Source organism: Trichoderma aggressivum (assembly GCF_033847375.1).
Source record: "Trichoderma aggressivum f. europaeum strain CBS 100526 chromosome Unknown scaffold_003, whole genome shotgun sequence".
NCBI lineage: Eukaryota > Fungi > Ascomycota > Sordariomycetes > Hypocreales > Hypocreaceae > Trichoderma > Trichoderma aggressivum.
Genome location: NW_026946369.1, coordinates 543,966 through 568,031, shown reverse-complemented (window position 1 = coordinate 568,031; position 24,066 = coordinate 543,966). Strand labels below are relative to the sequence as shown.

General features: G+C 53.1%; 7 protein-coding genes across 7 annotated transcripts; 4 read left to right on the top strand and 3 right to left on the bottom strand.

Moving 5' to 3' along the window:
* Nucleotides 1-2,969: 2,969 nt before the first annotated feature.
* Triagg1_1292 (uncharacterized protein) lies at nucleotides 2,970-4,119 on the bottom strand (the record flags this gene model as incomplete). The annotated part of the gene is made up of 3 exons (XM_062895346.1): nucleotides 2,970-3,107; nucleotides 3,163-3,694; nucleotides 3,755-4,119. 3 exons carry the CDS (start codon nucleotides 4,117-4,119, stop codon nucleotides 2,970-2,972), a joined length of 1,035 nt encoding a protein of 344 aa, XP_062759631.1.
* A 758-nt stretch (nucleotides 4,120-4,877) lies between these two features.
* Nucleotides 4,878-6,479, top strand: Triagg1_1291 (uncharacterized protein; the record flags this gene model as incomplete). Its single annotated transcript, XM_062895345.1, has 3 exons — nucleotides 4,878-4,936; nucleotides 5,012-5,316; nucleotides 5,386-6,479. The coding sequence occupies 3 exons, from the start codon at nucleotides 4,878-4,880 to the stop codon at nucleotides 6,477-6,479; spliced, it is 1,458 nt and encodes a 485-aa protein (XP_062759630.1).
* A 4,703-nt stretch (nucleotides 6,480-11,182) lies between these two features.
* On the top strand, nucleotides 11,183-13,891 carry Triagg1_1290 (CAZyme family GH3; the record flags this gene model as incomplete). The annotated part of the gene is made up of 2 exons (XM_062895344.1): nucleotides 11,183-11,427; nucleotides 11,488-13,891. The coding sequence occupies 2 exons, from the start codon at nucleotides 11,183-11,185 to the stop codon at nucleotides 13,889-13,891; spliced, it is 2,649 nt and encodes an 882-aa protein (XP_062759629.1).
* A 1,615-nt stretch (nucleotides 13,892-15,506) lies between these two features.
* Triagg1_1289 (uncharacterized protein) lies at nucleotides 15,507-15,776 on the top strand (the record flags this gene model as incomplete). The annotated part of the gene is made up of 1 exon (XM_062895342.1): nucleotides 15,507-15,776. One exon carries the CDS (start codon nucleotides 15,507-15,509, stop codon nucleotides 15,774-15,776), a length of 270 nt encoding a protein of 89 aa, XP_062759628.1.
* Nucleotides 15,777-16,030: 254 nt separating this feature from the next.
* Triagg1_1288 (uncharacterized protein) lies at nucleotides 16,031-17,594 on the bottom strand (the record flags this gene model as incomplete). The annotated part of the gene is made up of 2 exons (XM_062895341.1): nucleotides 16,031-17,256; nucleotides 17,318-17,594. The coding sequence occupies 2 exons, from the start codon at nucleotides 17,592-17,594 to the stop codon at nucleotides 16,031-16,033; spliced, it is 1,503 nt and encodes a 500-aa protein (XP_062759627.1).
* Nucleotides 17,595-19,153: 1,559 nt separating this feature from the next.
* On the top strand, nucleotides 19,154-20,412 carry Triagg1_1287 (uncharacterized protein; the record flags this gene model as incomplete). The annotated part of the gene is made up of 3 exons (XM_062895340.1): nucleotides 19,154-19,280; nucleotides 19,399-19,418; nucleotides 19,498-20,412. The coding sequence occupies 3 exons, from the start codon at nucleotides 19,154-19,156 to the stop codon at nucleotides 20,410-20,412; spliced, it is 1,062 nt and encodes a 353-aa protein (XP_062759626.1).
* A 1,117-nt stretch (nucleotides 20,413-21,529) lies between these two features.
* Nucleotides 21,530-21,966, bottom strand: Triagg1_1286 (uncharacterized protein; the record flags this gene model as incomplete). The annotated part of the gene is made up of 2 exons (XM_062895339.1): nucleotides 21,530-21,648; nucleotides 21,726-21,966. The coding sequence occupies 2 exons, from the start codon at nucleotides 21,964-21,966 to the stop codon at nucleotides 21,530-21,532; spliced, it is 360 nt and encodes a 119-aa protein (XP_062759625.1).
* Between the last annotated feature and the right edge of the window lie 2,100 nt (nucleotides 21,967-24,066).

The following is a 24,066-nucleotide window of genomic DNA, read 5'->3' as shown; positions in this document are numbered from 1 at the left end:
ATGCTTGGGGGGGACAAGAGTCGAAAAGGCGAAGGTCGAAGATGATTTCCTTTCTTGAAAAGGAGAATAAAACAACAGATAGAATAGATTCCGTCCACCTTGAACACAACGATGAATGATGATGGAACAGTTGTGTGCAAAGAAGGCGTGGTGAATCTCGTGAGGAGAAGGAGGAGGAGGAGGAGGAGGAGGAAATATCTTTCTTCCTCGTGGGAGAAGTTTGAGAAAAATAAATAGTAGTGTTCTGCCAAAGCCCTGACAGCTGGCAGCAAGTTTCGAACGACAAAAACAGACTCCTCGAGCTGCTGTCACTTGGCAATACAAGTGTCCGAGGTGCACACGCCTTGTCGAGCTTCGATCCGCCACATGATATAAAACCAACTTGAAAATCGACCGCCTATGGTCTATATGCTATATGCCATGACAAGAGAGTTAGATGCACAGCATTGCGAGATATTACAAACCCACTTCAATCTTCTGCTTTGCCCCTTTCTATCCTGCACATCTTCCCGCCATCCACCTCCAGTCAATCTCGATAGCGCGAGATCCAGTGGTCATTGCTTCCCGCTACCGGAAATGCAGACAATAACAGCTTTGATTAAACAAGATGCAAGTCATTCCAAAACCGGCATGCCAAAACTCGTTCAACCATCTCAAAAGAGCCACTCATCTTCCTCCATACCCCTGAAACTCCAAGCGTCAAGGTCAACGTTCAGTCCCAGCGCCACCAAATGTAAAGAGGCGAACTCGACATTGTACGCCAGAAGATTTCCTCCTTGTAATACGACAAAGCTTCCAAAGCAAGCAATCCGACACAGAGTTGAAAGAAAGGGGGAAAGGGCCGCATATTCTAGCCGCAGAAGAAATCTGGAGAAATGCAACACAACATCGCATCGCCCAAGGTGCTCAGACCTCATCCTGGGAACGGCAACGTCAAGCCTCAACTGTCAACACCAAGATTGTCCTCAACGATTCAGGCTTAGTCCCCGTCAACGCTTCTTCCCGAAAGACCGGGGGTTCTGGATCTGCCCGTTGTTATTCTCGCGGCCTCTCCACATTCATATTCGTCCCGGCTGGAGTCCCTGGGATTGCCGACGCGGCCTAACCCTGATGGTTCAAACGAAAGTGTTTGAACAAGCGGGAAGAGACTGGAGCTTTTGTCGGAACACTGCATGCAAGGCGTGGAGGGACATGCAGGAGCGGGGAGTGGTGTTGAAGTAGAGAATATTCGAGAGGCAGAGGATGTGGGTTTCCTGAGTCCAGAAGCATGATGGCAGAAGCTGGCATGCGTTTATCCCCTGTGCATGTTTCTGCATAGAACGTTGGTGATCTTCTAGAACATGTCGCCTACTGTACGATGTGTATCTGCAAAGGGTCTGGTAGAAAGTGGACAGCTACAAACAAAGAGTCAGTCATACGCACTGCAATAGCTATTACTTCGATCTTTGTTACAACTCGTATTGCAATCTTTCAAAGACGTCTATTACAGACCGTTCAAGTCCATTGAGTCTGAGCTTCTCCTTGTATGCTCAGACCAAGCCCATCATCCCCAGAGACAGCACAAAGGAAACCCGCAGCCAAAGCTTACTTTCATCATATACCCCAACCCTTTCCTTTTTACCGTCATTCTTTTTCTCCGTATCTCCATCCAGCTCGCCCCATTCATCAGCTGAATCGTGTTCTACAGAGAGGGCCTTAGCCCGGGTAGCCGAGCCCACGCAGGTCGCACGACATGTTCCCAACCAACAAGCACAAACTCCGAAAATGCAGAAAATAGCACAGCAGGACGCAAAATATTTGTCTATCATGCATATTGTGTCATGATAAAGCGTACAACATATCGCCTACTCCGTTGTGTGCGTGCAACGAAACTCCATCATGCAGTTTAACACTGATAGAAGATGGAAGCATGGAACTTTTAGGGAAGCCAGTAGCTTGTGTTATGACACATTCTTTAATTAGGTATGATTCTATATCAGCCGCGGACCGAGATGATCCGCGGGAAGCGCATCGGGATGCGGAGCGGTGAGGTTATCCAAGAGGGAGCATCTTCTGTTTGCACGGGACGTGTTGATGATATTAGATCCCAGCTATACCATCATCTGAAAGAGTACACCTGGAAATAGAGTAATCCAAAGCCCACAGTATCTGATACAGACCATTGAACACAGTCTTCTTCATCACCACGCATCATCACCTAGAATTCTCTCTCAACATCCCCCAAAGCTTCCATCTTTTGCGCAAACATGCCCTCTTCCACCCCATCGCCACCTCCGGCCACCCGCATATTCCCAGAAAACCGACGGCCCTCTGGAGCACAGGCGTGCATTTGGTCCATCACATTCGGGATCGCCTTTCCCGGGACCCAAGACGATCCAATTTCACTCTTCCCCATTCGGGAATTTCCAACTCCCATGGGCGAGATGTGACTTGGAGCACACTCTCCGTCAAGCTGGTAGCTCAACGTTGGTTATCCTTTGGATAGCCTTCTAACAGTCAAGCGGATATGGATCGAAAAAGGGAAGAAAACAAAAAAGTGCCTGCCTTTATTGTTCCATCATTGAACTAAAATCCCATTTTCCCTCATATCCCGTGACAGTCTCGTACCGCAAAGCAGGTATCCAAAATCGTAACCCTGCATACCTTATTATTCCATATTCCTCCGGGTCAAAGCCAAAAGGTTCGGTCCACGCACTTTGGCACATCCAACCGGCTCCAATAAACATAAAACGCCGTGAATGCCGTGCAAAGGTGTCAAAGTTTAAAAGTAAAAAGCGGAAAGGGAGAAGAAGAACAAAAAGGAGATACGTATATATGTACATCCAAATGGGAACAGCACTTCCCTACGAAGAGTAAAGAATCCGGCATAAATAAAAACGCCAGACAAAAAGCTGAACAAGAAGAAAAAAAGAGAGAGAGAGAGAGAGAGAGAGAGAGAGAGAGAGAGAGCCTGCAAATGCCAACTCTGACTAGTCGTCCCACTCCTCGTCTAGCTGGTCTATCAATCGGTTTTCCGCTTCGTTATTACGGCTGGAGCCAAGATGCTGGTAGCCTCTCCTGCTCGGCACGAGGCGTCCACAGGATGACAACAAGATAATGAACATATCCTACACGCTTACATTAGTGATAAGGCAGCCCCGCCTTGGGCCGGGAAGGACGCACGTTGAAAAAGCCCCCAATGCCGGCCCACAGACTGTAGTTGGGTAGCTGCCGCCATCCTCGCGCGTGCGCCACTGTGCGGTTGTAAAAGACACCGCCGAGGACGTACACGAGCACGGCAATGACGAGAATCAGCCCGAACACGCTGCCGGGCCCCACGCTGCCGGGCTTGTGCGGCTCAGCGTGGGCGCAGGCGTACATGGATCGGGCTTCAAAGAAGTAGGAGCACTCATCGGGATCGACACCGACAAATGAGACCGCGGTGGTCTGCCCGGGATCCCGATCGCACAGGAAAGAAATTGTAGCCGACTTTCGTCTAATCTTGGACGTGCTGCCGTCGCGATCAATCGTCTCGACCGCATGGGCGTGGCCAGGCGATGAGAGGCCCTCGTCGTAGCGTTTCGCACCCCGCTTGTCGTAATCATAATCGTCATCATCGTTATCCGGGCTTGACTTGCCCTCCCCACACGGCGATCCGCCCGTGTACTGCAGGACCAGCTTTCTCCCCCGGCTATGCAAGTCCAGCGATAGAGATCTGCATCAACGATTAGCGCGCGGAACCGACTGCGATGCAATGCAAAAGCTTCAAACAAACCCAATCGAGTAGACGCTGTTGTGAGTGGTGTAGTAAGCGCTAACATTGGCCCACTGGCTCTCCTTCAATCCGACGACATCGCCCACGGGGTCGACCACAGCGCCGCAGATGTTGAGCGTAAAGTTCTTGCCATAGTCCCAGCCTCGAGCGTGATAGTCCTTGTAAATGCCCGACTTGTGCGTCTTCCCATTATCCGGCGGCAACACCGCGGTATCTGGCCGCAGGTCGAAGAAGCCACCAGTGGTGGACGAGGTTGCCGTACACGCCGGCGGAGGCGCCGTCGCCGTGGGAGTGTCGGCGGCTGCGTTGACAGCGGCAGCGGCCGTCGCCAGAAGCAACGCGAACCGAGAGACTGAAGGGATCATGCTGAATAGAGTTCTTTGGAAATAGTGGGTAGTAATGGAAGAGAGTGGCCTCGAGGGGCTGTCAAGTTTGCGATGCTTGCGCGATCATCAATTGCCGCGTAATACGGGGGGGGCGGCTTGATGTGAGACACGGAGAGACAAAAACGAGCGACAATGTCTTGAGCAAAGGCCGATGGCTGTCGCAACGCGGGAGCAAGTTCGCAGCCTGATCCTTGTAGCTTTCAGCAGGAATCTCCGCGACGTGGTACTTCAAAAGGAATGGAAGTTTTGGGTGATGTAAATGGTCTCAGCCTCGCAGCCCGCCAGCCTCAAGGCGCCAACGATACCTGGGCAAAGCAAGTTGTCGTCAAGTCACGGGATCTTGATTTGCGTCTCGCCCTCTGGTTGGCGGGTTCCTGGATGACGTCGATCAGTCACCAACTACGCGCCGATCGGGTAATGTGTTTGTCCGTTTCGGTCTAGCCACCAGGAACCGCGAGCCAAAGCTTACCCTGAGTCGGGAGAAATCCAAATCCAGGGCGTACTCGTATATGCTCTACTTGTACTCACAAGACACGACTCGGAAGCGTATGCTCCCGATACGACACCAACTTGTGGAAATTCGTCATACTTGCCCAATGGCTTGAGGCAGTGTCACGCATTTTCTTTTGTTTGTGTGTCTAAGCCTCCTTGGAGAGATTGTGTTAAAAGGCACCGTATCGTCGCAGGAGAAACAAGTGCTGGAGCAGCCCTTTTTAGCTTCGCATCGACGTGTCATAATGGGCAAAGCATCGCCAGCTGCCGAGGAGCAGCCTCACGGTTATGAATTCGGTGGACCGTAAGTCACAATCTCTTAGCAGCAGGAGAGAAAAGATGAAAGAAAGAAGTCGCGAGATTCTAACGTGTTTCACAGGCTTGGTGCTTTTGGCATCTCCTTCGGCCTCCCCGTTCTCGTCTACCTCTTCACCTTTTCCTGCAACGACGTCTCGGGCTGTCCCGCGCCCTCGTTCCTGAGCCCCAAAACTCTCTCCATCGACCAGCTGAAGCTCGAGGTTGGCTGGCCCGAGGATGGCATCTGGGGATTGGCTAGCTGGAAGGCATCTGGCGCTTTGGCGGCATACTACCTTCTCAACCTGATTCTATACGCGATTCTCCCTGCCGCCGAGGTGGAGGGCACAGTTCTGAAATCTGGCGGGCGCCTCAAATACAGGTTCAACAGTACGTCATACAAAAAGAAAAATCACATGTGATACGCATATACGGGCTGTCATGCTAACCTCATCACAGCCATGTACTCCAACATGGCGACTCTTTTTGCGCTTGCCGCCGGAACCATCGCCCAGGGTGCAGAGTTCCCCGTCTGGACCTTCATCAGCGACAACTACGTCCAGCTCCTCACCGCGAGCATTCTGCTCTCGTACGGCATGGCCACCTTTGTCTATGTCCGAAGCTTCAGCGTAAAGGCTGGCAACAAGGACAACCGCGAGCTGGCCGCTGGAGGACGCACGGGAAACATCCTGTACGATTGGTACATTGGACGCGAGCTGAACCCTCGCGTCACGATCCCCCTTATTGGAGAGGTCGATCTGAAGGAGTGGTGCGAGCTTCGACCCGGCATGATGGGGTGGATCATCTTGAACTGCTCTTGGTGCGCTCAGCAGTACCGCAACTATGGTTACGTCACAGACAGTGTTGTCTGCATTACCATTGTGCAAGCCCTGTACATTATTGATTCGTGGGTGAACGAGGCAGCCATCTTGACGACCATGGACATCACCACTGATGGCTTTGGCATGATGCTGTCATTCGGAGACCTTGTCTGGGTCCCGTTCGTCTACTCCCTTCAGACCCGGTACTTGTCTGTCTATCCTCGCTCGCTCGGCCCCGTTGGGCTCCTCGTCTCCGGTTCGCTCATCGGTCTTGGTTTCTTCATCTTCCGATCCGCCAACAGCCAGAAGAACGTCTTCCGCACCAACCCCAGCGATCCAAGCGTTGCTCATCTCAAATACATCGAGACCAAGACCGGCAGCAAGCTTCTCACCACGGGTTGGTGGGGTATCGCCCGCCACATCAATTACTTTGGCGATTGGATCCAGGCATGGCCATACTGCCTGCCTACAGGTCTCGCCGGGTACCAGATCCTTTCTACTGGCGCGTCGTCGGCCGAGGGGGCCTTTGTCATGGCCGATGGCCGACAAGTGGTTCAAGGTGAAGCCAAGGGCTGGGGCATGTTCATCACCTACTTCTATATCGTGTACTTTGGCGTCCTCCTGATCCACCGTGATGGACGGGATGACCTCAAGTGCTACCGTAAGTATGGCGAGGATTGGAACAAGTACAAGAAGATTGTACGATGGAGGATCATTCCTGGCATATACTAGGCGGCGATTGATGGCCAGCTGAACCTCTAGCTCAAATGAAAAGGATCTTGCTGCTCCTCTTTGCCGAGAGAACCACCGAAGCAACGAAGAGACGCTGATTTGGATAGAGGTGCAGGTTGGATATTGGTTTGCAAAGTGGAAAATGCAACGGGCTGTCAGTGGCGCCGTGGCGTCTGCAGCCACCCGCGGAAGCCTTTCGGCGTTTCTTGTCAAATGGTAGAGTAGAATAGCAATAGTCTAGATGTAATTGTAATCCTGAATAGACATGTCAATGCAGTTGGCCGACCACCTTTTGCGCTCCGTGGAACGAGCTAGGATGTCGCAATGGGCGCAGAAAGAGCTCCGTCCCCGTCCCCGGTGAAAGACCAAGGTTGGTTACAGTAATGAGCGAAGGGGCTAGTTGAATTCGAGTATCCCGTGCGGCCGGTTTGAAGGAAGCTGAAAAAAATTAGAGGCATGGGCGTAATATGCGTAGTAGTATAAGCATATACATGCATACCTCTAGACAAACGAGACGGGCCGAACTCGTCCCAAGGCTGAGGAACGCCAGCCCAGATGACCGAATAATTCCCAAGCGCGGCATCACCACGCTGCCCCTCGTCACTGCTTATCCCAGTTAACCTAGACTGGTAAGAGACATTGTCTTGTCAAGGCTACCAGAATTTCCCCGGGCCCGGCGGAACGGGGTCCCGGAGATGGTGTTGCGAGATGTACTCGTACACCGGTACTGGGAGCTGCCAGACCTGAGTCTTTGCCCGGTATGGGCCATGCACCGAGCAGAGCATTACAGTTGCTGGTTTTGGTCACCACCCTTTGGGTCAATGGTGGTTAGGGGAGCTCTCCGCTTCGCACGTGTTGGCTGTCAGCCCCCTGTGAAGCGATGCAACGATACAACGAGACAGCGTGCTGAATATGGTGATCCAAGATCTGCTAGCATTACGGTTGCAATTGGAGAATGCCTGAGCAAGTTTGCACTTGATAGTTCCTCCAATCCAATCTGCATAACACCTGTTAGAGGGATAGCAGGCAAGTTTTGGGGTAGTGAAGCCTCAGCAGTCACCCGGATTGGTGGAAAAGTTGTCAGATACCCATTCGAGAATAGAGCAAAGGGGATTTGGCGAAACTCCCCGATGGTCTTTTTGCGTGCACAGCAAAACGGCCCGAACAACAGGGGCGCTAAACAGGGAGTCAAAGAAGGGGAGTCCCCAGGCATTTTGGTAGTCGGGGCATCGGGGTAAATGCGGGGAGACGATGCGGGAGCGGAGTCGACGCCTTGATCGGCATTCGTTTGCTGCTGTTTCGCTTGTTCGAGTTTTTCTCACGAGGAACTAGCCTTGGAGACGCAGATTCAAAGAAAGCAAGTCGAACCCTCTGCAGAATGGGAAGCACGGCATCGCAGCTTGTCTCGATGTACCACGTGAGGGTGCACGTCTCCCTTCGTATTGTCAGTAGCCACATGAAACATGTTGGCCATGTGCCGCTCCAGCTAGGATGGTGTTTAAATGAGCTTCGGGAGTTTCCCCAAAGCCTGACTAACAGACGAGGCCGGGACTTGGTGCCTGAGTGGCGCTCGGGAGAGGCCCCAAAGCCGGTGGCCGGGGGCTTGCCACTAAGATGGGATGGAATATGGAGTTGATCCCCACGATGATGACGCTCCGCAGCGGGTCCATGCAAAAATACCACCCCAAGATGCTCATCGGCGGGCCTCAAAGTCGCTTGACGGCCTGGTTGCTTGGTCTGGTACAAACACGTCAAGGTTACGGACAACTTTACGTACTAGCCAACCTAGCATGAGGGGGGAGCATACCGTAGCAAAATTTGTCTTGTTGACAGCGTTCCATTCTAGCGTGATACCGTGGGCTCATGGCCTGTTGCTGTCGCCTCGCCACCGTTGCATTAGAGCATGTATGCTACCTCGCCTCGTCTTGTGCCTGTGCCTGTGCCTGTGCCTGTGCCTGTTGTAACATCAGCACGAATGCTCAACCATGGCAACGGTATTGCTTTTGCTTGTGAAAGTCCGGAATATTTGCACAGCCGCGACGTTGAACCGCTGAAATTACCTTACCCGTCCACATCCTCTTGCGGCTCTGTTATTCCCGATGCCATCTGCCATGACACGGCATAGAAAGCGGCCTACAAGCCGTCCGTCCAATCCAAGAGCGCCAGTGCCAGTATTGGCCCGCTGACTACAAAGTAGCATCTCTCGCTTGGCCAGTCCTCTTCCGCCGAGCTGGAAAAAAAGGCCCCATCACGGCCGCCCTCGTCGCCGATATTGGTGCGCAGGAACCAATGCCACAGCTCTAAAGCAATGAAACGATCCATCGTAGATCGGAAATATCAAGACTTGTTGCTCGATGGGTCTGGAAGGCGTCAATGGAGCAGACGCAATAGTTCCTCGTGACCGTGGACCCAGGAAGACGCCCCGCAGGCGGAAAGATGCTCCGTGCATGCAAGTGTGGCCATGATGGGATGTCGGTTTGCAGCCGAGGGGCCATCATGAGTTGAGCCTTGGAGGAGAGCCTAGATGATGGCGCTGAGTGAGAGGGAGTGAGAGAGAGAGAAAATTGCATGGCTCATCGGCCCTTCTCTCCGACTCTGCCAGTTGCCACAGCTTGGCTGCGCGGGACGAGGCCCAATGCTGTTAGCCATTGTTCTTGTCCAACTGCTCCGGGACTCCCCCCGCAGGCTGTATAGCGGAGCCTCGCCCAGTGCCTGGGCGATGCAACCCTCCTCGGTCTCTAGAATCTCGAAAGCGTTCTGGCACTCTCGGGTTGTCACCCTAGCAGTGCTTGGTGGTGTGTTCGGTCAGGGACATGCCATGAAGAGTACAGTAGCGTCTTCTCTCGCCTTTCTCCGAATACGCCAGCCATGGTACAGTAGGTCCGTCCACCGCTTTGGCTAGCACGGGGTGTACGAGGTGCGCGACAGAAGCCTATGCTGTGTAATGTTCGGATTGAGCTGAGTGTTGGCAGAGTACGAGCATCAAGGAGGTTGTCGTGATATGAAAGAGAGACATTGAAATGAGCTGCCGTGGAGGAGCAGCAAATGCCATTGGCCTGGCGTTCAGCCACAGGGGCTCAAGGTAGAGAGCATTTCCTCCTAGTTGATGCTGTGTACAGATACAAGGAGGGCAGTTCATTGTCCGATTGGATGTGGCGTGCGCTGGAAGCTGACTTGAAGGCGCTGAACACCGGCACAGGCACTAATGGTGCGAGCGGCATAGCGGCTTGCGGTACGTGTACTTGTAGGTAGCCGCGGCGCTATGGGCTGTACAATGCAGAGTACCTGGGGCTAAGAGCGCCTCCTCTAGGAGCACTCTCGTAACCATTTAACCGTAAATACTTACCTTGTATGAGCCGCGATCGATATAATCCGTCTTCCGATGACTGTCCATCTCTGTCATATCTCTGTACCCAGTAATGCTCTACCCGGAATCTTTGTAGTCCTAGCAGTATGTCATTATAGAGGTGAGGGATTCCATACATTAGCACATCAACTTTGCTTTCCGGAATGTCATCGCGATCGACGCAACAGACCCCAACAGGGTGCCTACCTACACGTACAGTACGGAGTAGCATTGCATTGCCCAGCATCGGACTCCTTTATGCCATGCCGTCGCACACCTTTTGACGGGGTACGGAGTACGAGTGCTCGTACAGAAGACACCGGCGCCCGCCATCCTTTTCACCAGGGCTTACCACGACATGCTACCTGCACCAGCACCAGTACGAGTATTCTGTACTCATCATGGAGCTCTCAAGCTCTGTCCAGATCCCTGCCGGGTCGCCATCGCAGGCCTTGGCGCGGTGGGGCCGAAAGCTGGCGACGAGAGATTGCTTGCTTGCTCCCTCCACTTCTGCTTCCCCGTGGATGGCCAAGTCGTCCAGGGCCAGGGTCCAAGGGCCTTAGCTCGCGAGCAGGGGCAAGAGGCGGAGAGACGTTGAGCTACAGGACAAAGGCCGAGAATGGGCATTAGCTCACGAGCATAGTGTAGGGATGACGAAAAGATCAAAATAATGGGCGAGAGTCGAAAGGTGGTCCGTCGGCGTGGATGAGCTGACTGACGATGCCACTCTGCCCCGGACTATATATGCTGGGCTTCCCTCGCCCTCTCCTCGACAGCTGCTCCGGTTCCTCAAGCGAGATCCTCATCGCCAACCGCCGATCCTGAATACCTTGGTCGCGGAAATCCGTCACAATGGTTAAGCCGCTGTCCGTGTTTGCTGCCGCCCTTTTGGCGGCAGTGGCAGATGCCAATGTACGTTGCCTTTTTTTTTTTTTTTTTTGCATGCCAATTGCGCTGAGACATTGGCTCTCTCTCTCCCTTTTTTACCCTTCCCATTGTATATGCACAACTTCCCTTGATGGACCTGGGATTGCTTGACTGAGCAGTCCATTGACTTCTTCGTGCCAATGCGCCTGCATAAACACGTCAAGTCGCGAGGTCTTGGTTCTCACTGCCCCTATTTCTCAACGAGTCCCCTTCAATCATTTTCACCTTCCCTCGATGAGCAAGATTCAGCGTAGTCGAACTAGAAAGCAGCATTGGCATTGGTTGTCAACTGGCACTGCCTGTTTCTGCTTCTACCTTGTTCACTGCTGCTGCTACATCTCTTTATCAACGGGATCGCCTCTCGTTTTCTTCCTCTTCTCTCCACCCCTCTCTGCTGCTCAAGGGGCACCCAGTCATCACTCTTTTCACTATGAAGACATCCATTCTTTTGGCCGCCTCTACGGCGACGGTTTTGGACTTTGCAGCTGCTAACGCTCTTCCAAACGCACAGCCCTACCCTCCTCCTCACTCCAACGAGGCGTACTCGCCTCCTTTCTATCCCTCCCCATGGATGGACCCCAATGCTCCGGGCTGGGAGCAAGCCTATGCTCAGGCTAAGGAGTTTGTTTCGGGCCTGACTCTCCTAGAGAAGGTCAACCTCACCACCGGTGTTGGGTAAGCTCATTTGGTTCTGCCTTGCTTTGCCAGCCGAGTTGTTTCTAACTTTTGCTCCAGTTGGATGGGTGAGAAGTGTGTTGGAAACGTTGGTACCGTCCCTCGCCTGGGCCTGCGATCTCTCTGCATGCAGGATGGCCCCCTTGGTCTCCGATTCAACAGGTACAATAGTGCTTTCGCTACTGGCTTGACTGCCGCCGCCAGTTGGAGCAGACACCTTTGGGTTGACCGTGGCACTGCCCTGGGCTCTGAGGCAAAGAACAAGGGTGTTGATGTTCTTCTTGGACCTGTTGCTGGTCCTCTGGGCCGCAATCCCAACGGAGGCCGTAACGTCGAGGGCTTCGGAAACGACCCTTACCTGGCTGGTGTGGCTCTTGCCGATACCGTCACTGGTATCCAGGATGCCGGTACCGTGGCCTGCGCCAAGCACTTCCTCCTCAACGAACAGGAGCATTTCCGCCAAGTTGGAGAGGCCAACGGCTACGGATACCCCATCAGCGAGGCCCTGTCGTCCAACGTTGACGACAAGACCATCCACGAAGTCTACGGCTGGCCTTTCCAGGATGCCGTCAAGGCCGGTGTTGGCTCCATCATGTGCTCGTACAACCAGGTCAACAACTCGTACGCTTGCCAGAACTCCAAGCTCCTCAACGGATTGCTCAAGGAGGAGTACGGTTTCCAAGGTTTCGTCATGAGCGATTGGCAGGCTCAGCATGCCGGTGTCTCGACCGCTGCCGCCGGTCTTGACATGACCATGCCTGGTGATACTCTTTTCAACACCGGCGCGTCTTACTTCGGAAGCAACCTGACCCTTGCCGTCCTCAACGGCACTGTTCCCGAGTGGCGTATCGACGACATGGTCATGCGTATCATGGCCTCCTTCTTCAAGGTGGGCAAGTCGATTTCCAACCTCGTCGACACCAACTTTGATTCTTGGACCGATGGCGAGTTTGGCTACGTTCAGGCTGCCGTCAATGAGAACTGGGAGAAGGTCAACTACGGTGTCGATGTCCGTGCCAACCACGCCAACCACATTCGTGAGGCTGGTGCCAAGGGAACCGTTATCCTCAAGAACAACGGCATCCTGCCCCTCAACAAGCCCAAGTTCCTTACCGTCATCGGCGAGGATGCCGGCTCTAACCCCGCCGGTCCCAACGGCTGCGGTGACCGCGGCTGCGATGATGGCACTCTTGCCATGGAGTGGGGTTCTGGCACCACCAACTTCCCCTACCTCGTTACCCCCGACGCGGCGATCCAGAACCAGGCTCTCCAGGATGGCTCTCGCTACGAGAGCATCCTGAACAACTACGCCACTTCTGCAATCAAGTCTCTCGTCACCCAGCCCGAGGCCATCGCCATTGTCTTTGCTAACTCCGACAGTGGTGAGGGCTACCTTCACCCCGATGGTAACGAGGGTGACCGCAAGAACATTACCCTGTGGAAGAACGGTGACGACCTTATCAAGACTGTTGCTGCCAACAACGCCAAGACCATTGTTGTCATCCACTCGACTGGTCCCGTCATACTGAAGGACTACGCCGTGCACCCCAACATCTCCGCCATTGTGTGGGCTGGTACTCCTGGTCAGGAGTCTGGTAACTCTCTTGTCGACATTTTGTACGGCAAGCAGAGCCCCGGACGCACTCCCTTCACCTGGGGTCCTTCTCTGGAGAGCTACGGCGTTCAGGTCATGACGACTCCCAACAACGGCAACGGCGCTCCTCAGGATGACTTCACCGAGGGCGCCTTTATTGACTACCGCTACTTTGACAAGGTGGCTCCCGGCCAGCCTCGCAGCTCCGACAAGGCTCCCACGTACGAGTTCGGCTTCGGACTATCGTGGTCGACCTTTAAGTTCTCCAACATCCAGATCCAGAAGAACAACGCCGGCCCGCTGAACCCGACTACCGGCAAGACCATTGCCGCTCCCGTCCTGGGCACCTTTAGCAAGAACATCAAGGACTATGGTTTCCCCAAGGGCATTCGCCGCATCCGCGAGTTCATCTACCCATACCTGAGCAGCACCAGCTCTGGCCAGGCCGCTTCTGGCGACGCCCACTACGGCCAGACTGCCAAGCAGTTCCTCCCCGCCGGAGCCAACGACGGCAGCCCCCAGCACCGCTCTCCCTCTTCTGGTGAGCCCGGCGGCAACCGCCAGCTGTACGACATCATCTACACCGTCACCGCCACCATCACCAACACGGGCAAGGTCATGGACGATGCCGTTCCCCAGCTGTACCTGAGCCACGGTGGCCCCAACGAGCCCGTGCGGGTCCTGCGTGGCTTTGACCGTATCGAGCGCATTGCGCCCGGCCAGAGCGTCACCTTCAAGGCTGACCTGACTCGCCGTGACATTTCCAACTGGGACACCAAGACCCAGCAGTGGGTTGTCACCAAGTTCCCCAAGACTGTCTACGTGGGCAGCTCTTCCCGCGACCTGCCCCTCAGCGCGCGCCTGCCATGAGCGGCGGCGAGGGCAAAGTTATGATTTGAATGTTTTTATTGTATACATAGCAGATAGTGTTAATTCGGATTAATGAACACATGATACCAATCTTGTCTCTTTGTGATGTGTGTGTGTGTGTGCGCGCGCGCGTAAATGTCTCCTGGTCATGCATAAAATAGAGCACCACCAGCATTAGTTTGTTGAACCTCTTATCTACTCCCTCGTCGACTTGGGTGTTTGATGGGCTGAAATCTTGTTCAATTGACAAGTTTGGTCCTTGTTGCAACATCTACATGATGATGCTTACTTGGCACGGAGAGGAGTTGATTGGATGTTGTACAGTCAAGTAGCTTTAATGCTGCATCTCGACGAAAGCTCTCTAGTGCCATGGCAAGAAAACGACCTTGGAGTGAGATACTGGATAAAAGGCCATATCGATAAAAATGAAGAGTACGGAGTAAAAAAAAAAAAAAAACAAGAAGCCACAGATGGAATGGACGAATGATATCTCACCGCTGCTGCATCTGCGTGACGCTTCGAACAAGCCCGGGCGCTTAAAACAGCAGAAGTGGTCCGAGGGCGACGATATTTTTGGAAAAGGTGTTGTTTGATTGGACGAGAAGGGCTTGACCCATGTCCTGTTTTGCTGTGATTTGATATTTCCGTGGGTCTCCCCTGGCGGCCTGTCCCGGCCTGGCCTGTGATTTATTGGTGAGTGAGTGGTGAGGGATGAGATGGGTAGGTTGAATGGGAAGCTGGGCGGGAACAAGAAGACGACCTAGCTATTACTACTTGGTGATGCCCTTATTTCTTCTTTTCTCCTCCTCTTCTTTTCTTGATTGTACATACATAGGTACATACTTACATACGAGTTGCATGCTGAGAAACGCACAAGCACAAACGTCATTACCGTTTCAATCTTGGACCGGGCCCTGATTCTGATTCGACTCCGTGTTTCGACGAATCCGCACTTTGAGACGCCAAACGTATGACGAGCGTCCCACCTTTGCGCCTTGTTCATACGTTCAAACACAATTGTTCTTGTCCTTGCGCTTTCGTTTTTTTCGGCTGGGTTAGCAGCCGTTGAGCTTTGATCTGCCCTGTTTTGATTTCTTTAATCTTGGCTGAGATTTGCATCCCCGTATGTATCAAGATTGAATTCGGGGGGTTGAGCTTGGGAACACACCCCCGGAGAGGCTAATATGTTTCGACAGGTTCTTTTTGGGGGATTTTACCTACTAAGCTTGGGGGCTGTTCCGCGTTTCCTTTTCAGCGCGGCCTCTCTCTCTTCTCTCTTCTTTCTTTCTTTCTCTTCTTCATTCATTTCTTCTCTGGTGGGATAATTTTTTCTTATCGGCTGTGTGTGATTTTCGTTTTTCGCTCTTTTTTCTTTCGCTGTAAACTCGCTGGGCGAGAAGGTTTCTCTTTTTTAATCAGTTCTACTTTCTGGGTTAATATCGCGAGTCGATATACCTTTGTTTCTCTCGCAATCTTCATCTCTTCTTGGCGACGACGTTTTTTTTATTTACGACCAAAGCATCACAATTTCTTTTCGCCGCAAAGCACGCTCTTACCACAAGACATCCTTCAACAACCTACACAAGAAAAACAACACAACCCTATACCGCAAAAAATGGGCAACAATCTTTCTTCTACTTTTGTCCCCGACACGTCCAAGGACGTCCTCAGCCCCTCGGACCGCACCGCCGACATCATCCTCGGCGTCACCTGGCTGCTCGTGATTTACGCCATGGTCATGATCTGGACGACCTGCGCGCTGGTGGACCGATGGAAGGGCCCTCAGGATAGGATACGGGTTGGAGGAGGAAGAGTGATGATGGCGCTGGTCATGTCGGCGGCGTGGCCGGCTGTGGTGGTGTATCTCGCCATGGCCAAGTCGTGATGATTGATGAGTAGGACGGGGGAAGGGAAATCAGAGTTGTGAGCGAAGAGAGGGGAGACGAAACGCATTACAGGGCGGTGGTTTGTTGGTGGTGCAAAGGGATATCCATGGGGTGCAAGATGTGGTATTGGTTTGATACCGTGCCGTTGGCTGGCAGATGTTTCTTTACGTGTTTCTTTTTAAAGCTGAAGAAGACAAATAATAAATGGTACAATTGTATTATATTACAAAACAACAAAAACAACAAATCAAGTCTATCCCACCAGAGTGTTACGCCGGCTCCTGTCAGAGCGCGTGTCCTTGCGCCCGATGATGCTCTCCAGCGTCTGCGCCAGCGCCTTTGCGTCATATCGCCCTCCCTTGCCCTGTCCATCTTTCGGTCCGTACAGCCTCGTCGTGTCGATGCCCAGCTGGGCAAACAGCCGCTTGTCCACGGCGGGACTCGTGGGCGCCTCGATGTAAATGACGTGCGTCACGTACAGCGAATACTCGTCCGCAGCCGGCCTCGGCAAGCCCCTCGAGTCCGCGCAGGCGTTGGCAATGGTGGCGACAAAGTCCAGCCCGGAAAAGGGGTCGCTCGACGGGCCGGTTTCGCGATCGGTGGTGCCGTTGAGGACCAGGATCTTGTTTCGGATGTGCGGGCTGGCGACGGCCTCGCCCACGCCCTTGAGCACCAGGCTGGGCACCAGCGACGTGAAGAGCGAGCCGATGCTGTAGATGACCGAGTGCGCGCCGCGGATGGCCTCGAGCACGCGCGGGTTGGCCGGGATGCGCATCTCCTGGCCGTACGGGTTGATGTACCAGATGCGGTCGATGCGGCAGGGCAGATCCTCCTCGTCCTGCTTGGAGATGGCAATGGCGGGCCGGCGCAGAGCAGGCAAGCTGCCAGGCAGGTTTGCGTCTTCAATGTCGTGCTCATCCAGATCATGGTTCGTCGACAGCGCCGGCGTGCGCGATCCCGAGGTCGGAGCCGGACCCGGCAGCGGCACGGCGGCCGTTGGAGCACTCGGATGCGAAATGTCGTTCTGGCCGGTGATGACGGCGCCGTCGACGAGGCCCGCGGCAATGTGATGGGCGAAGTTGGTGTTGAGCGCCGGCAGCACGGCCACGGTGTCGGGCACGGCGCAGATGGAGCTCAGCAGGCAAATGGCGGCCTCGAAGCTGCCGGTGAAGAGCCTGGCGCCCGTGAGGAACAGGTTGCCGATGCTGGACCCGGAGAAGTCGAAGCGGCTGCTGGGCCGCATGCGCTTCACGACCTCGAGGTTGAAGCTGTTGAACAAGGACCGCATCAGCTCGCGCTTGGGCGACGAGATGTCGAGCCACAGCGGGTGCGTGCCCTCGACGATGTCGAACCACTCGGCGCGGGCTCCGTCGTAGACGGGGGGCAGGCGGTGGTTGAAGAGGAGCTTGATGGCGGTTGTTTCGCGCTTGTTGTCGTTGGGGATGAGGCGGACGAGGCGAGACCGGACGTCTCCGATGCCTTACACATGATCCATGTTAGAAAGACGTGATTCTCTATGTGCAAGTTGAAGATTCAGTACCTGGGCCTCCAAACACGCGGATAATCTCGCTCGTGCTGCCGCCATTGTCCGAGATGGGAATCACGTAGCTCAGCGTCGCCGCGTTGGCCACCCGTACGCCCTCAAACACGTCCACCAGGCTGTTGGCCGCGCTTCCGCCCGAGAAGACGACGATGCCCGTCTTGGCCGCGGCGCCGGGGCCGGGACTCGACGAGAGCCGGGACAGCGGCGGCCGCGAGGAGGGTCCCACTGCCGGCTGGGGAAGCTGGAGAGCGTCGTGGACTGGGATTTGGGCCATGATTGGGTGTGAGATGGATGAATCAGGTAAGGCGTGACGAGTGAGATGTGCACGAGATGGGGTTTGTGGAGTTTTGTTGCCGTTTGGTATGTATGTATATGAGTGATGTGATGTTTGCGATTACGAGTGTTGAGAGAGTGTGAGTGAGAAGAAGAGCACGTAGCGAGTGATGCTTATTCTTACGATTCCACCTCAGCGGCTTGGGATTCTCATCGCTCATTCAGTTCTGTTCCTCTTAAATACGGTCTCTCACTCATGGACAAGTGTCCTGTTGAGAGTCACAGCCCGACGCTCTCTCATACGTGTCATCTACTGGTGATGATGATGATGATGACAAGTTTGAGAGTAACAAAAAGGCGTCGTCTTTGAGAGGCTTATACGGGAGGGTTTAATCAACTCGAGGCTGCACAGCCGCGAGCTTCCCTGGATACAGTCAAGTTTCATCAGAGGGCGTGGGCAAGGGCTTATGACGCTTGACGTTTTGAGGCTGTTGGTTAGAGAGTTTGCCCCGTGATAGAGATGCTCGCTTAATCGCATCAAATTGCACTTCTCCGGCTTGGCTTCCATGGTTGAACTTTGTACCAGAGCGAAAAGAGAGACTTTGTGCGCAAGATTCAGCGAAATGATCAAGTTTTAAACAAAATGCCTCGTTCGCTTAACAATTTGCTGTAGATAGAGCGGTAATGAATCATTCATCGCACTCGTCACCATGACCGAAACTCCATCGGCGCCGTTGTTGGTCCCCCTCGGCTAACAAAATTTCTGCAACTAGAGTCATGTCTGGCCTTCATGATTCGACAATACCTTCCTTGTGATTTATAATGCCATTCGTAAAATAGAGTTGCATATACGCTTCAAGTCAAAAACTACAACTCGAGTTGTTCTGAGTCGCAACTCTCTTTCAAGGGAACTATTATAGCCCTTGTCAACCTGACCCGGGCAAATTGTCGCCTCTCTCTTGGGGGTTAGGCTTCGCGCCTTGCCTCGATTGGGAATATGCTCAATCGCAAGCCGCAGATGACAACGCCCGCTGATGCGATGCTAGTAGCGGTTATTGCCGATTCTTCGCCGCGGTTGAGCGTCTGTTACTCATCGAAGGATTCTAGACGTTGTCCGGTGGTGGCTGCATGACGTTGTGGAAATGTCACTCTTGGCTGGGCAGTCTGTCGACAGTATCATTGTATCGTGGTGATGGTACCATTGTATCGTGGCGATAGTGCTCTCGCGGGTTGTGTATACTCGTTTGGATCGCATACACGAGCTCTTGAATGGATCAACTTACAAATCCAATTCGGTGCATTAGAAATGGGCCTGTTTCCCATGACAAAGTGGGAACTGCGGTATATACAAGTTTGAAAAAGAGATATATTGGGCCACAATCTCCATAATGCCCCATCGATCGAACCACATGAGACATCTATCAATTGCAATAGTCTTTTCTTCTCTTTTCAACTAGGCAACCTGAGTACACTGTTGCTGGTCACCGCAAAAGACAAAAACCAAACATCTTCATCTCCAACTATATTCGCATCAATCTCGGACAGCTCAAGAACTTCACAATGAGTTCCTTTACAATTCCCCAGACCGTCAAGCAATGGAATGTTGCCGAATACAATGGCTTTGAGGGACTCAAGTTCTCTGAGCAGCCCCTCCCTGCAGTTGGTGACAACGAAGTTTTGGTTAAGCGTCAGTACTGAGCAACCCCTTAACACATCACCCAACTATATAACAATAATACCTATGAAAAGGAGGAGAGGAACACGTCCAATAAAACTATTCAGTGCTAACATTCATCATGCTATAGTCGAGGCTGCCTCTCTCAACGTTAGTTGACCCGCAATCTGCTCCCTATTGCGTTGTGTTACGTACATACGCTCCTATTTACTAACTATCACTACAACAGTACCGCGATCTCATCATCGCCAGGGGTGAGTATCCCTTCGGCATGGCCCCAAACGTCGTCCCCGGATCTGATGGCGCCGGCACCGTCGTCTCCGTCGGCAAGAGCGTCACCCTCTTCCAGCCCGGCGACAAAGTCATCACTCTCTTCAACCAGGCTCACCTGGGCGGAAACCTGACCCCCAAGACCATCGCCACCGGAACCGGGGGCGTCCTAGACGGTACCCTCCGCACCTATGGCGCCTTCAACGAGAACGCTCTTGTGCGCAGCCCCTCCAACTTGACTGCCCTCGAGGCCTCTACCCTCCCCTGCGCTGGTCTGACTGCCTGGAACGCTCTGTTCGGGTCTGCCGACCACGCCGTCAAGGCCGGCCACTGGGTTCTCGTCCAGGGCAGCGGCGGCGTCAGCATCTTCGCCCTGCAGTTTGCAAAGGCCGTCGGCGCCAGGGTCATTGCCACCACGGGATCTCCCGCCAAGGCGGCGCAGCTGAAGAAGCTCGGTGCCGACCACGTCCTCAACTACAAGGAGGATCCCAGCTGGGGCGAGACGGCCAAGAAGCTGACGGGCGGCCGCGGCGTCGACCACGTCGTGCAGGTTGCCGGCGCCAAGGAGATGGAGCAGAGCATTGCGGCCGTCAAGATGTGCGGTGCCATCGACATCATCGGCTTCCTCGCTGGAGGCGGAGACGAGAAGGAGCCTAGCTTCCTGCGATGCTTGTCCAGCTTGTTCACTGCTCGTGGTATTCTTGTGGGTAGCCGTGTGCAGCTGGAGGAGTTGGTTGAGGCGATCGAGGCTCACCCTGAGACGCTGAGGCCGGTGGTTGATGAGAAGGTGTTTAAGTTGGAGCAGCTGAAGGAGGCGTATGAGTACCAGTGGTCGGGCAAGCACTTTGCCAAGGTTGCTGTTACGATTAACTAAAACGACTGCTTTTCCAGCCTGAGTCTAATGAATAAAGAATAACGAATGAATTTGAACGATATCGATACACTTTGATAATTTGTTGAGTGTTTGTTGAGGATGGAGTATCACGTAGGCGAGCGACCTAGACCCATCGTGTTGGGAATTGGACATGCTGTGCTCGTCAAGCTACTTGAACAAGTTGGTTGCACAGAACTGAGCTCTATGAAAAGAAACTTGAAATGATCATAATCAACCATGTAATTCAACGCTGCGGTTTGCAATCTTTGCCACTCTTTCATCATAACATGGGACAGAGTGCTAGTGTCTTGTCAGCTTGTTTGCCTTTGCCCCCGTAAACTGAACACGACAGGATGGCCATGCCTCGATCTTTACCATCTTCATTCACAGTTGTTGCCAGCTCTTCTGATTCCAGAACGAATCCAACTCATGTCATCTGACCATTCATAAATGTGCCCCATTGCATAAGCGCATGGACTAGACACAACATGCGTAGCCAGCATTGTGTGCATGTTTTTTATCATCATCATCAGTGAGCGCCGAGAGTGGGCGTACAGCATGAGGCAGCTGCAGCTGTGTTATAGCTGGACATGTTTTGCACCGACTTCGGAGCAGTCATGTTACTTTAGTGATGGAAAGCGTCATGATTCAGAGGCGATCACCGTTGTGTGTTGGGAAATGACGAAAGCAATCGTTGTTCAATATGTGTTTTTTGCCTCGCTGGCGCTGTTATTATCTCATTAACTAATTATCATTGATGGGATCCGCCATCAGTATTTGTATAATGTATGTGTACATGTAATGCATCGTCATAAAAAGGACCGTGTCATAACAACCGTTACCCATTATTACCCCAAAAGCCGTGATCCTGGAAAATGACCAGCCCGATAACCCCATAATGCGTTCCGTGTCAATCAATATGCTTTGTTGTGCCCATGTCCCGGTTCCGTTCCCACAATCAGTCCAGTGTAATCCTGATTTTTTTTAAAAAAAAAAAAAAAAAACGTGAAACTCCACCATGATGTAAGGAATGGGAAAAAAAAGGTGATGTAAATCAATGGTGCTGGCAAAGTTGCGGTGAAGGGAAAAAAAAAAGAATGTAGGGAGAGGACCCTGTTTAGTCCTTGTAATCGCACTTGATGCTCCAGGCTTTCCACCCGGCCTTGTCGTCGAAGCAGTGTCCCTTTGTGAAATCCTTCTTGCCCTTGGTGCACTTGTCGTCGGTGTAAGCCGTGACTGCAAGGTTTGCGGGTTAGTATAAGACAAATGTCTTAAAGATTGGGGGATTCCAGCGCTCGTGGGGGGTTCCTTACATGTGCAGCCCTTGTTAATGTCTGTCAGGCTCAGAGACTTGGGCTCACTGTCGTTGAGGCCCTTGCATTCGCCATTCTTGAAGTCGTCATCAATGACGGTCCAGACGCCGAGGTTGCCGTCGTGGCAGCCCTCGGCGCTGTAGAGGCGGAAGTCTGCGACGTGGATGTTGCGGGGGATGAAGAGGGCGTTGGAGCCGGCAATGAGGGTAGTGGCAGCAGCGAAGACGGCGAAGAGTTGCATCTTGACTGAGAAGAGTTGTGAAATCGGATTGGAAGAGTTGAAGAGGGAAGAGGATGATGAGTCGTATGAGAATGAGGCGACAGGTGAGGGGTTGGTTGGAAAGCTTATAATAAGGTAGTTGTGTAAGTCAGTCAGTTGATTTGCTTCTGTTTGATGAGAGCTTAAACTCGAGTCTAGATGCTTCTCAGCTCGACTCTTTATACCCCTCCGGACTCGACCAAGGCCCATCTAGACTCTGATCCTCGGCCAGACCAAGACCAAGGCCCATCTCTGACGAAAACCACGGCGGAGCGACACGAAATGCAACCACGGCATCCGAAATAGTGCAGTGGAGCTACAGCTGCAGTGTTCCTCCCGGAATACGATGTGTCTCTCGCTCTGGCTCAGCTCGACCCACGCACTGTGTATCCAACGGAGCTTCTCCATCATACACAGATTCTACACCTTCGCCTTCACATCCCCTATGATGGAAGCCAACGACACCATGTCCATGTCCCCCCTCATCCCCCCAAACTGGAGCCACAGTGCGCGGCCCGCGTGACCTAAAAACTCACAAGGTTCTGCTGGCTCTGGCTCCTCTTTTCGTTCTGTTTGCCGCCAGTTGACAGATAGAGTTCGAGTCCAAAGAGCACCACCGATCATTCTCTTGTCCCCTAAAACTAAAGAAAAATAACGAGGTTGGGCCAAGCGAGCTGCCTTGTTGCTCCGCTGGAAGCCGGACCCTCGCCTTTTTGGTCCCGCGTTGCCGCTTTCCGCAGCTCTCTCGGACGCCTCGGTGGCGATTTGCTATGGCTATGAGTCGATCGATCTAATACGGGTGCCCTTTTTCATCAAGTCTTGTCCGCTTTGTGCTCCGTGTTCAAAGGCGGTGTTTTACATGAAAAGGCGAGCGAGCTTTGGTCTTCTGATGGCCCCGCGGAGGCGTCATCGTGTGGATCGGAGCTTGACATCACCGTCTCTGCTAGGGGACTGAGACATAACGTGATGCTGCTGATCCTGATCCCTTGCCTTGAGCATTACGGGTAACGTGGTTGTTTGATGCTTGTAGAGTCAAAGCACCGTCTGTGGTGATTCCTCGGTGGATACGATTCAAGCAAGAATGTCTCGTCTTTCTTCGTGTTTGGTTCAACCTCGTCGGCATTGCCGCGCCCTTTGCGCCACTGCGATGCCGTGTTACCACCAGCACAGCCATCCCACGATAAATGCAGTCTTTTATCATGCACGTCCGTCTACAAATGGCAAAAGCAGAGCAAAACAAACAAACCAGCTCCCGAGAGCTCAAGGACGCCTGCCCCAGCCCCCGTTGCCAAGATGGAGGTCGTGGAAGCTTGCATGTTGCCATGGGAGCCGAGACCGACGGCCCATGCCACTGCATTTGCGCCCAAAGAATGGCCGAGCCTTGAGCGGGATGCGTGCACGCCTGATTCATGTGATATCACACCTCGGTGAAGCAGCGAGGAGTCGCCATATACGGATTGCGGAGTAGGCGTATATGCAAAAGCACAAGCAGGATCGCCCCGTCGTCGGCTGACGTCTAAATATAGGCCGTGCCTCGCCATTGCTCTACCCTAGACGTCATAGTATGGACTGATGTGGAACTGTTATTACGTTGGTTGAACGGACTTTGATGCCTGGAAGCAAGCTTGACTCGCGGAATGGGCATAGTTTTGGTAGCTTGAAGAGTTGACGCCTCGTTGAATCTTCCGCTCGTGGACTAGTTGCCAAGTCAAGAGACGGCTTTGGGAATTGAGTTTGACGGCCGTGAAGCTCTAAGTGGAATGGAGCTGGGCTGGAGCTCACCTCGGAGAGTTATCCGAACCGTGTGTCTTCTTATTTTGTCGATATGCTATCCTCGAATGGTGGTTGATGGTGGCCACTATAATGGCATACTACGCCATCGGCGACAATTTGAGATGTGTAAAGAAATCTACACTGATTGGCCGAAAGACAACAGTCAGCTACTGCATTTGCTGCTGATGTGTTAGTGATTCAATTCGTCAATGACTTAATTGGGTATGCAGGTCCTGGGTGCCAAGCCCTTACAATGCTATGGAGTCTAGGAAATGTTTCATGTTCAAAGTGGGCGAATCGGTAGACGCT